The 8,955-nt window shown below is 51.2% G+C and overlaps 2 protein-coding genes across 2 annotated transcripts; one reads left to right on the top strand and one right to left on the bottom strand.

The window, feature by feature from the left end:
* Positions 1-129: 129 nt before the first annotated feature.
* On the top strand, positions 130-2,160 carry Dnd1 (DND microRNA-mediated repression inhibitor 1). The gene is made up of 4 exons (XM_070036181.1): positions 130-153; positions 304-421; positions 691-1,152; positions 1,691-2,160. The coding sequence occupies exons 1-4, from the start codon at positions 130-132 to the stop codon at positions 2,146-2,148; spliced, it is 1,062 nt and encodes a 353-aa protein (XP_069892282.1). The 3' UTR covers positions 2,149-2,160.
* Wdr55 (WD repeat domain 55) lies at positions 2,116-8,447 on the bottom strand. The gene is made up of 7 exons (XM_070036180.1): positions 8,203-8,447; positions 4,096-4,196; positions 3,914-4,001; positions 3,626-3,805; positions 3,446-3,545; positions 3,187-3,356; positions 2,116-3,106 (listed from the first exon to the last, which is right to left on the bottom strand). Exons 1-7 carry the CDS (start codon positions 8,388-8,390, stop codon positions 2,788-2,790), a joined length of 1,146 nt encoding a protein of 381 aa, XP_069892281.1. The 5' UTR covers positions 8,391-8,447; the 3' UTR covers positions 2,116-2,787.
* Positions 8,448-8,955: the final 508 nt, after the last annotated feature.

Raw genomic sequence — 8,955 nt, 5'->3', positions numbered from 1 at the left:
CCCTCGGGAGGCGGGGTCGCGCACAGAGCCAATGAGAGCTTGTGGGGGTGGAGGGTAGGGAAACTTCCAGAGGCGATCTGGGGGAAGGAAGTCATAAATAAGGTACGGGGTCGGCCCTGCAGTACAGCCATGCAGTCCAAACGCGAGTGTGAGGTACGGAGCTGGGGCTGGGGGGTGCTGGGGGTTTTCAAGCGCAGCCTGAGCCGGGGTGGTAGATACAGTGGCCCCAGCACCACAGGCAAGGTGGGGGGGGGGAGCTCCACGAGCCCTCCCCCCACTCCATCCTGCTTTTTTCCCTTATAGCAATGGTGTGAAAGGGTGAATCCAGAAAACAAGGCGGCCCTGGAGGCGTGGGTCAGGGAGACGGGCATCCGCCTGGTGCAGGTGAACGGGCAGAGGAAGTATGGCGGGCCACCTCCAGGTACGGTAGCCTCTGCCCCTAACACCTGTCGCTCGACGGCGGAGCCGGCACCCTTTTGGTCGGGAGGGGCCGAGCCTTTGGCCCCGTTTGGAGGAGGGGAGCCCGTCTTGGTGCATCTACTGTGCGGCAGGGCCAATTACACCAATAGCTCGGGCGCAGAACGGGCATTCCCATTTCCTAGACGGACACCGACCGTCTCTGAGTCCTTGAGCTCAGGTCATGAAACCATCTCGTGAGTGACCGTGTCCTTCCGCACCCTCTTTCCCCAGGCTGGGTGGGCAGCCCGCCGCCGGCGGGGTCCGAGGTTTTTATCGGAAGGCTGCCCCAGGATGTGTATGAGCACCAGCTGATCCCGCTGTTCCAGCGTGTGGGCCGCCTCTACGAGTTCCGTCTCATGATGACCTTCAGCGGCCTCAATCGCGGCTTCGCCTACGCGCGCTACAGCTCGCGGCGCGGTGCCCAGGCCGCCATCGCCACGCTGCACAACCACCTCTTGCGGCCCTCCTGCCCGCTGCTGGTGTGCCGCAGCACGGAGAAGTGCGAGCTGAGCGTGGATGGGCTGCCGTCGAGTGTGACCCGCCGCGCGCTGCTGCTCGCACTGCAGCCGCTGGGCCCCGGCCTCCAGGAAGCGCTGCTGCTGCCCAGTCCGGGGTCGACAGCAACTCAAATTGCGCTGCTCAAGTTCAGTTCCCATCGCGCAGCCGCCATGGCCAAAAAGGCCTTAGTGGAAGGTAGGGGGAAGGTGGGGTGTGGCAGGGGGGGGGGGAGAGGGAGTCTGGTTTGAAGCGTACTGGATACCGTCAGGTCAGTGTAAAGCAGTTAAAAGTCCCCCCAAGAAAAACCTCAGGCAAGTGTGAGCTCACTTTTATTTCCAACAGTGCTATAGTATACCCAAATTTAACACTTCTAAGGCAGGCATTCTCTCTTAATCCTAAACATTCCAATGAAAAAGACTTGCCCTGGGGAATTCAGCTGAGCCTGCCTTTGTTTACTACAGAACTTGTTTTTTCAGACTGCTGAGAGAATTGACAATGGTTACTTAACATATTTCCTGACACAAAGGTAGTCCTGGCTGGCAAGGTTAGCTGTTGTGATGGTTATCAGATAGGTAAGCCTGCCTTCTCCAGCAGCTCCTCCAAGGAAACTTATAAAAGTGGCAGTTGTCACATCCTGTTTACAAATAAAGACCTGTGAAGCCTGAGAAGTTAACTGGGCTTTACCATCGGGAAATAGGAAGCCTAAAGGTCTTGCTCTCACCTTTTCATTCAGGGCAGTCACGCCTCTGTGGAGAACCAGTGACTGTGGAGTGGCTCAAGCCAGACCTGAAGCAGCTACTGCGTCCCCAGCTCATGAGTCCCTCCCTGCAGCGCCTACAGCCAAATAGTAGTCAACTGGCCCTGGCTAAGAACAAGCTGGGGTCCCAAGGGCCTCGAGCTGCCCTGCAGATGCTGTGCCAACGAATGAAGCTAGGCAGCCCAGTGTTCCTCACCAAGTGTTTGGACACAGGACCTGCTGGCTGGCATCGCTTCTGGTACCAAGTAGTGATCCCTGGGCATCCAGTGCCTTTCAGTGGCCTCATCTGGGTTGTGCTGACCCCAGATGGGCAGGATGGTCATGAAGTGGCCAAGGATGCTGTTTCTACACAGCTGCTAGAAGCACTGAGTGAGTCTGAGGCCAGCTTCTTGTGGTCTGGTGGGGCTGAGGCGGGTACTATATTGAAGCAGTAACATCCTTCTCTCCCCTCCACAGGCAGCCTAAATGGGTAGGCAGAGCCTATGTCAACACCCAGCCCAGCAGGCCTGGGCAACCACTTCTGATCCCAAAATGGGGAGGGACATGGGCCCTGCATCGCATCCTCCTCACTGGAACATAGCCCCATACCTGGCAGCTGCTCAGGTTTAGCTTAAGTTGCAAGGTTTGTCTTTATCCTGTGCGCTTCCTTGGCCATTTCCTATGTGACATCCTTATAATGAATCTTTCTGTTTTTATGTGAGGAACTAGCCAAGTCCTTGGTCTCTACTGCTTGTCATTATGGTTTTAGTTAATATGGCTTGAGTTTTTCTATGTTGTTATCTGTATTTATATTAAACCCCTCGTTAGTAAACATGTTTCTGTGCTGTCTTCTCAGAGTTGAGGGTTTTATATGGGTAGAGTGTACATCTGTTACAGAACAATTGCTTCCCCACTCCAGTATCCCAAACGTTTTAACTTCTTAAATGGCACAACATTATCTTGGGTGCAGGTTGAGCATGCTCAAAGCATCAATTCCCAGCACCAAAAAAAGTAATTCAAGTCTTCTTGGGATCAACACCAGGAAGCAAGACTTGCTCAGTGAAGAGTTGTCCTGAGGTTTTCTACTCATGTCCTCAGTCACTGTCATCCTCACTCTCCTCTTCCTCTGGAGCCTTGGAACCCTCTTCCTCTTCTCTTAGTCCTTCGAAGAAGTCATCAGTGCTCCAGGCCTTACTGCTCAGGGCACGCAGAGGCCCTCCCTTTTTCTTGCGTCGACGGTAGTCATCTACTACCACCTCTCGCAGCTGGGCCATGTCCCAAAACTTGAGGCGCTGGTCGTGGCCACTACTGGCCAGGAAGCGGCCACAGTGAGAGAGGGTTAGCTCCTCCACAGGCTCCCCAGCATGTTGTCCCACAGTGCCCACCACTCGGTTAGGCAAGATGTTCACAGCCCTGCACAGGAGAAATGGTTGGTTACTGACTGGTTGGACTTGCCCCTCTGGTGACCCAAAGGCTATCTGGGCTTCACTCACCTGATGATTCCATCAGTAGAGCCAGTGCACAGTAGACTCTCTGTCACTGGAATCATGCAGTCAATGGACTCAGCTCTCAAAGCAAAGCGGTCACTTGTGGCCCCAAAACCATTCCAGTTGAAGAGGTAGATGGTACCTTCACTAGAGCCACAGGCTACCTTCTTACCACACTGCAGGGAACAGGAAAAAGCATGTCTGTAGAGCCAACTTAGACCAAACTCTTTAGGGGTACATCCCATTCCATCATACCCAGATGTACTTTCATGAGGGTGACAGATGTCAGGTCTCCTGATTGAGGCTCTGAGAGTAGCTCAAACCGGCGTCGTTTGATGTTGAAGACACCAAGACAACCATCCCCACTGCAGAGCAGAGCAAAGGCTTAGAAGTTCTCTTTGAATAAGGGAAGCAGGGGAGGGAAAGTGGCAGATTTGAGATTTACCTGGCTGTCAGCAGCAGTTTTTTGGCTGGGTCCAGAACCATATCAGCAATGTACTCTTCATGCTGTCGCATGTCCATTAAGTGTCCCTCCTTCCGCTGGTCCCAGAGGCGGATACCACCTGTGTCATCCCCTGTGGCCAGAACATTCTCATCCACAAGTAGCAGACTATTGATGGGGGCGCTGGAGACACGGATGAAGAACTCATTGAAGCACCTTTGCTCTCTAATAGGAGTCTCCAGGTCCTGACTCCTCACCCTCATGCACATATACACAAGTGAATCTCCTTACCCATGAGCCTTGGAAATTCGTCTTTCTAGTCGGCCCTCCTCCACATTTAGAAAATGGATGGCTTTGTCCTTGGAAACAGTAACAAGTTCTGGGAGAAAAAGGGACCCAAGTCATGGGACTGTCCATGGCTTCGTCCATGGCTTCCTTCCCACCCGCATTTCAAGGCCTTCTCAAATGCTTACTCTGTCCATCTTCAGAGAAGACCACAGCTCGGCAAGACTTGAGGTGGTGACCAGAGGACCAGACCTCCTTGGTTTCTCCTTCTTGACAAGAGTAGGAAAAGCTAAAGAAAAGAGGATAAATCCATGACCACCAGAAAACTGCTGGTGCTGTGGCTCAAAATGGTAGAGTGTTAACCTGGAGCAAAATTGCTCAGGGACACAGCACCCAGACCCCAAGTTCAAGCCCCACTACTAACAAATAAGAAGTCACAGACTGGCTGGGAATGTGGTTTAGATGGTAGAGTGCTTGCCTAGCATTCATGAAGCCCTGGGTTCTGTTCCTCAGTACCACATAAACAGAAAAAGCCCAAAGTACTGCTGTGGCTCAAGTGGTAGGGTGCTAGTCGAGCAAAAAAGAAGTTCAGAGACAGTGCCCAGGGCCCTGAGTTCAAACCCCAGGACTGGAGAAAAACAAAAGTCCCAGACTGACAGATTACTTGGGAAGGAAAAAGCCTTGGAGGCTGAGAATGTACTTATTATGCTTAATAGGCATAAGGCTGGATCTCACTCTCACTCATTCTCTTTCTCTCTCTCTCTCTATCCCTCTCCCCCCCACACACACACACATACAGAAACACAATTTTAAAAAAAACAAACACCTAGAAACTGAGTTGATGATGCCAGATGAATCATGAAATCTTTTCTTTTCTTTTGGTTGGGTGTGGGGCTTGAACTCTGGGCCTGAGCACTGTCCCTGAGCTTTTCAGCTCAAGGCTAGTGCTCTACAACTTGAGCCACAGCACCACTTGCGGAAATAAGAATTTCACGGACTTTCCTGCCCAGGCTGACTTTGAACCGTATCCTCAGATGAACCATGATCCTCAGATCTCAGCCTCCAGAGTAGCTGGGATTACAGGCATGAGCCACCAGGTCCCGGCTAGGAAATCTTTTGTAAAAAATTGTTTGGTAGAGAAGGGGCTACCAATCTAGAGGCAGACGTAGCATTCCTTCGAAAAGATAAGGAATGAGGAGGGTTCAAGAAGCAGGAAAGTGATGTAGTTGTATCTGGGCTTCACATCACAAGAAGAAAAAAGAACTTCAGAATGGTTATGAAAAGTGGGAATTAGAAGCCTACCAAGTGGGGCACCAGTGGCTCATACCTGCAATCCTTCCTAACTACTCAGGAGGCTGAGATCTGAGGATCACGGTTCAAAATCAGGAGTTCAAAGCCAGTCCAAGCAGGAAAGGCCATAAGACTCTTCTCTTCAATTAACCAGCAGAAAACCAAAAGTGGCGCTGTGGCTTGAGTGGTAGAGTGCTTGCCTTGAGCTGAAGAGCTGAGGGACAGCGCCGGAAGGACAGTTCCCAGGCCCAAAGTTCAAGCCCCATGACCGACCAAAAAAATAAATAGTTGAATTGCTCAAGGGCTTGTTCTCTGTAAAATGTTATTCCTATTTTCAGAGATGAAAATATCTGCCAAAGGCCATGAAAACTTGTGAGGGGTTGAGGTTTAAACTCATTAAATCTCATAATACAACTGTCCTACTTATAAACAAATGGCTTTCCACTACTTCCAGACTATATGTCTTGGTCAAGATCAAACATATTGAACAGGGCTGGGAAGGTGGCTCAGTGGTAGAGCGCTTGCCTTGCATGACTGAGGCCCTGGGTTCGATTCCTCAGCACCACATAAGCAGAAAAATAAAAAGCTGGGCTGGGCGCTGGTGGCTCACGCCTGTAATCCTAGCTACTCAGGAGGCTGAGATCTGAGGATCGCAGTTCAAAGCCAGCCCGGACAGGAGAGACCGTGAGACTCCTATCTCCAATAAAACCACCAGAAAACCAGAAGTGGCGCTGTAGCTCAAGTGGTAGAGCGCTCGCCTTGAGCTGAAGAGCTAAGGGACAACGCCCAGGCCCAGAGTTCAAGCCCCACGACCGACAAAGAAAAAAAAAAGAAAAATAAAAAGCTGGAAGTGGCGCTGTGGCTCAAGTGGTAGGGTGCTAGCCTTTAGCTGAAGGGCTGAGGGACAGCACCCAGGTCCAGAGTTCAGGCCCTACAACCGGACCCAAAAAAAAGAAAACCACCATATTGAACACTTACCCTAGACTGGAGGCAGATAAAATGAAAAACAATATAGATTACAGATTCAGCCACAGAATACTGTTTTTTTGCAATTCCTGTCATAACCTACTAGTGAGCTACAATGAGCATTCTGTTTGTAAATAATGACAGAACAAGGGATGGGGGCATGGCTCAACTGCCTAACAAGTGCCAGGCTAAGTTCAAAGCTCAGTACCACAAAAAAAGGAGGAAGAAGAGAAGGAAGAGGAGAAGCAGCAGCAAGAAATTAGAGTGTACCATACATAACACACACTTCTTTAGTGGAGACAATCATTCAAATAAGCAGATTTATAGTTAAGTTGTTGTGGTTTTTTTTTTTTTTTGGGGGGGGGGTCCGGTCGTGGGGCCTGGGTGCTGTCCCTCAGCTCTTCAGTTCAAGGCTAGCACTCTACCACTTGAGCCACAGTGCCACTTCCGGCTTTTTTCCTTTTGCTTATGTGATGCTGAGGAATCGAACCCAGGGCCTCAGGCATGCAAGGCAAGCACTCTACCACTGAGCCACCTTCCCAGCTCCTAGTTATAAAGTTTATATGGGAAAAGTACCATGGCACTTGGTATCATAGTGGCATCTAATAGTTACCTAATTTAATCTAAGTAACGGAAGAAGAGATGCTGAAGATTCGTAGATGGAAGGTAAAAATGAGGGAAAGGAATTGTTCAAGCATAAGAAACAACAATGTGGGGCTGGGAAGGTGGCTCAGTGGTAGAGCGCTTGCCTTGCATGCATGAGGCCCTAGGTTTGATTCCTCAGTACCACATAAGCAAAAAGAAAAAAAGCTGGAAGTGGCGCTGTGGCTCAAGTGGTGGAGCGCTAACCTTGAGCTGAAGAGCTGAGGGACAGCGCCCAGGCCCAGAGTTCAGGCCCCACAACTGGACCCCAAAAAAAAAAAAAAAGAAAAGAAACAACAATGTGCAAAGGAGCTTTGGCTTCAAAATTCTTAGGAAAAGTGATGGCTCACACCTGTAATCCTAGCCACTCAGGAGGCTGAGATCTGAGGATTAAGGTTCCAAGCCAGCTTGGGCAAAAAAGTTCCAAGAGATTCAAGGACAGCGGCCAGCCCTGAATTCAAGCCCCACAACTGACAGGAAGGGAGGGAGGGAGGGAGGGAGAGAGGGAGGATGGATATAGTGAGGATCATGGGCACAGAAAGCATAAAGAAGAGCATGCAAAGAAAGGCCAGGTAGAAAGGGCCTTGAAAATCAGATTAAAGAGTTTATTTCAAATCCTGAAGCTTAGTGTTTGAAATCCTAGCTACTCAGGAGGCTGAAATCTGAGACCCAAGGTCAAAGCAAGCAAAGGCAGCAAAGTCTGTGAGACTCCTATTTCCAATTAAACCACCAAAAATCTGAAAATAGAGCTATGGCTCAAGTGGTGGAGCGCCAGCCTTGGGTGAAAAAGCAAAGGGGCAGCGACCAGCCCAAAGCAGACTATTCATTGACATCATTGACAGATTGATTGGTTGGTTGTCCCTCGTGGGGCTTTAACTTTGGGACCTAGCTGCTGTTTCTGAACTCTTCAGCTCAAGACTAGCACTCTACCACTATAGCCACAGCACCACTTCCGGTTTTCTAGTGGTTTATTGGAGATAGGAGTTTCACGGACTTTCCTGCCCGGGCTGGCTTTGAACTGCGATCCTCCGATCTCAGCCTCCTGAGTAGCTAGGATTACAGGAGTGAGCCACCAGCGCTCAGCTCACTGACAGAGTTTAACCAAGGGAGTAAAGATCAAAGGGGCCGCTTAGCCTCTGAGGTTCAATATAATTGCTGGTACATAACAGGGCTGTAAATGCTTTTTGCCCTGCTACGTGTCTGGGCACAGTCACTACACTTTGGCTTCTTTATCTTCCGATTCTTTATGCAACTTTTTTATATAACTTGTTTAAATGTGAATGTTATTGAATGAATAGCACCAGATGAAACTTGCAAAATTCGATTCTCTCGCCCGGTCCCAGCACACTCTCTGAGGAGCTTCCAGACCTGGCAGCCCTGCCCCGCACCTCACTCACAGGAACACGTCCCCGTCCACGTCCCCCGCCGCCAGCAGGTCTCGGGTCGGATGGAACGCCAGCCCACTGGCGGGGGCTTCCAGGGCAATGTCTTCCGGCGTGTCGCGGATCCGGACCGGGGTTTCCGCAGAGCCAGGGTCCTCGTCACTCCCCTCCTCCGTGAGCCTCTCCTCACACGTGCAGTCCATGCTCCGGGATGGAGTCCGCGCCGTCCGCCCAGGAAACGGTCGCACCACTAGAAGTGAGGTCTGAGACCGGGCTTGCGTGCCGGGGGCGGGGCCGGAAGTGCGCCGGAGCGCGTTCGTCGGAAGAGGAGGATCCGTCGTCCAGGCACGGAGCTGGGAGGCCACTCCCCACACACCCTCCCCCTGCGGGTGCTTGGCCGCAGAGACTGTACCCTCCCAAGTCACTTCACGCTGCGAGATGCTTCCCGTAGTTACGCCCCCGTCATCACTGCACGGAAACCAGGAAACGGCCTGCGAACCCCTTCCACCTATTCCGCCCCTTCCTAACGAGCGGAGGAGCTGAAGAGTAAGTGTAGGCCGCGCCGGTGACTGCAGTCTGCAGTCCCAGCTACTCTGGAGGCTGAGATCTGAGGATCGCAGCTGGAAGCCAGGCCAGGGAGGAAATTCTGTGAGAATCTAAACTACCAAAAAAGTGCCCAGGCTTTGAGTTCAAACCCCAGGGCCGGCACCACAGGAAAAAAAAAAGAGCAAAGGCATAACTCCTCTGAACATTTAAAATACTCTTTTT

The sequence above is a fragment of the Dipodomys merriami genome, unplaced genomic scaffold (genome assembly GCF_024711535.1).
Source record: "Dipodomys merriami isolate MVZ:Mamm:240054 unplaced genomic scaffold, mDipMer1.0.p SCAF_27, whole genome shotgun sequence".
NCBI classification, from domain to species: Eukaryota; Metazoa; Chordata; class Mammalia; order Rodentia; family Heteromyidae; genus Dipodomys; species Dipodomys merriami.
This window is presented reverse-complemented; position numbering and strand designations above follow the sequence as displayed.

Excerpts from the sequence above, each read along its gene's own strand:
- Dnd1 (XM_070036181.1), top strand. The coding sequence starts at position 130 with ATGCAGTCCAAACGCGAGTGTGAG. Across the intron at positions 422-690 it reads GTATGGCGGGCCACCTCCAG|GCTGGGTGGGCAGCCCGCCG; the intron begins GTACGGTAGCCT and ends CTCTTTCCCCAG. Across the intron at positions 1,153-1,690 it reads CAAAAAGGCCTTAGTGGAAG|GGCAGTCACGCCTCTGTGGA; the intron begins GTAGGGGGAAGG and ends CTTTTCATTCAG.
- Wdr55 (XM_070036180.1), bottom strand. The coding sequence starts at position 8,390 with ATGGACTGCACGTGTGAGGAGAGGCTCACGGAGGAGGGGAGTGACGAG. Across the intron at positions 4,197-8,202 it reads GTGGACGGGGACGTGTTCCT|CTTTTCCTACTCTTGTCAAG; the intron begins GTGAGTGAGGTG and ends TCTTTTCTTTAG. Across the intron at positions 3,546-3,625 it reads AAACTGCTGCTGACAGCCAG|TGGGGATGGTTGTCTTGGTG; the intron begins GTAAATCTCAAA and ends TCTGCTCTGCAG.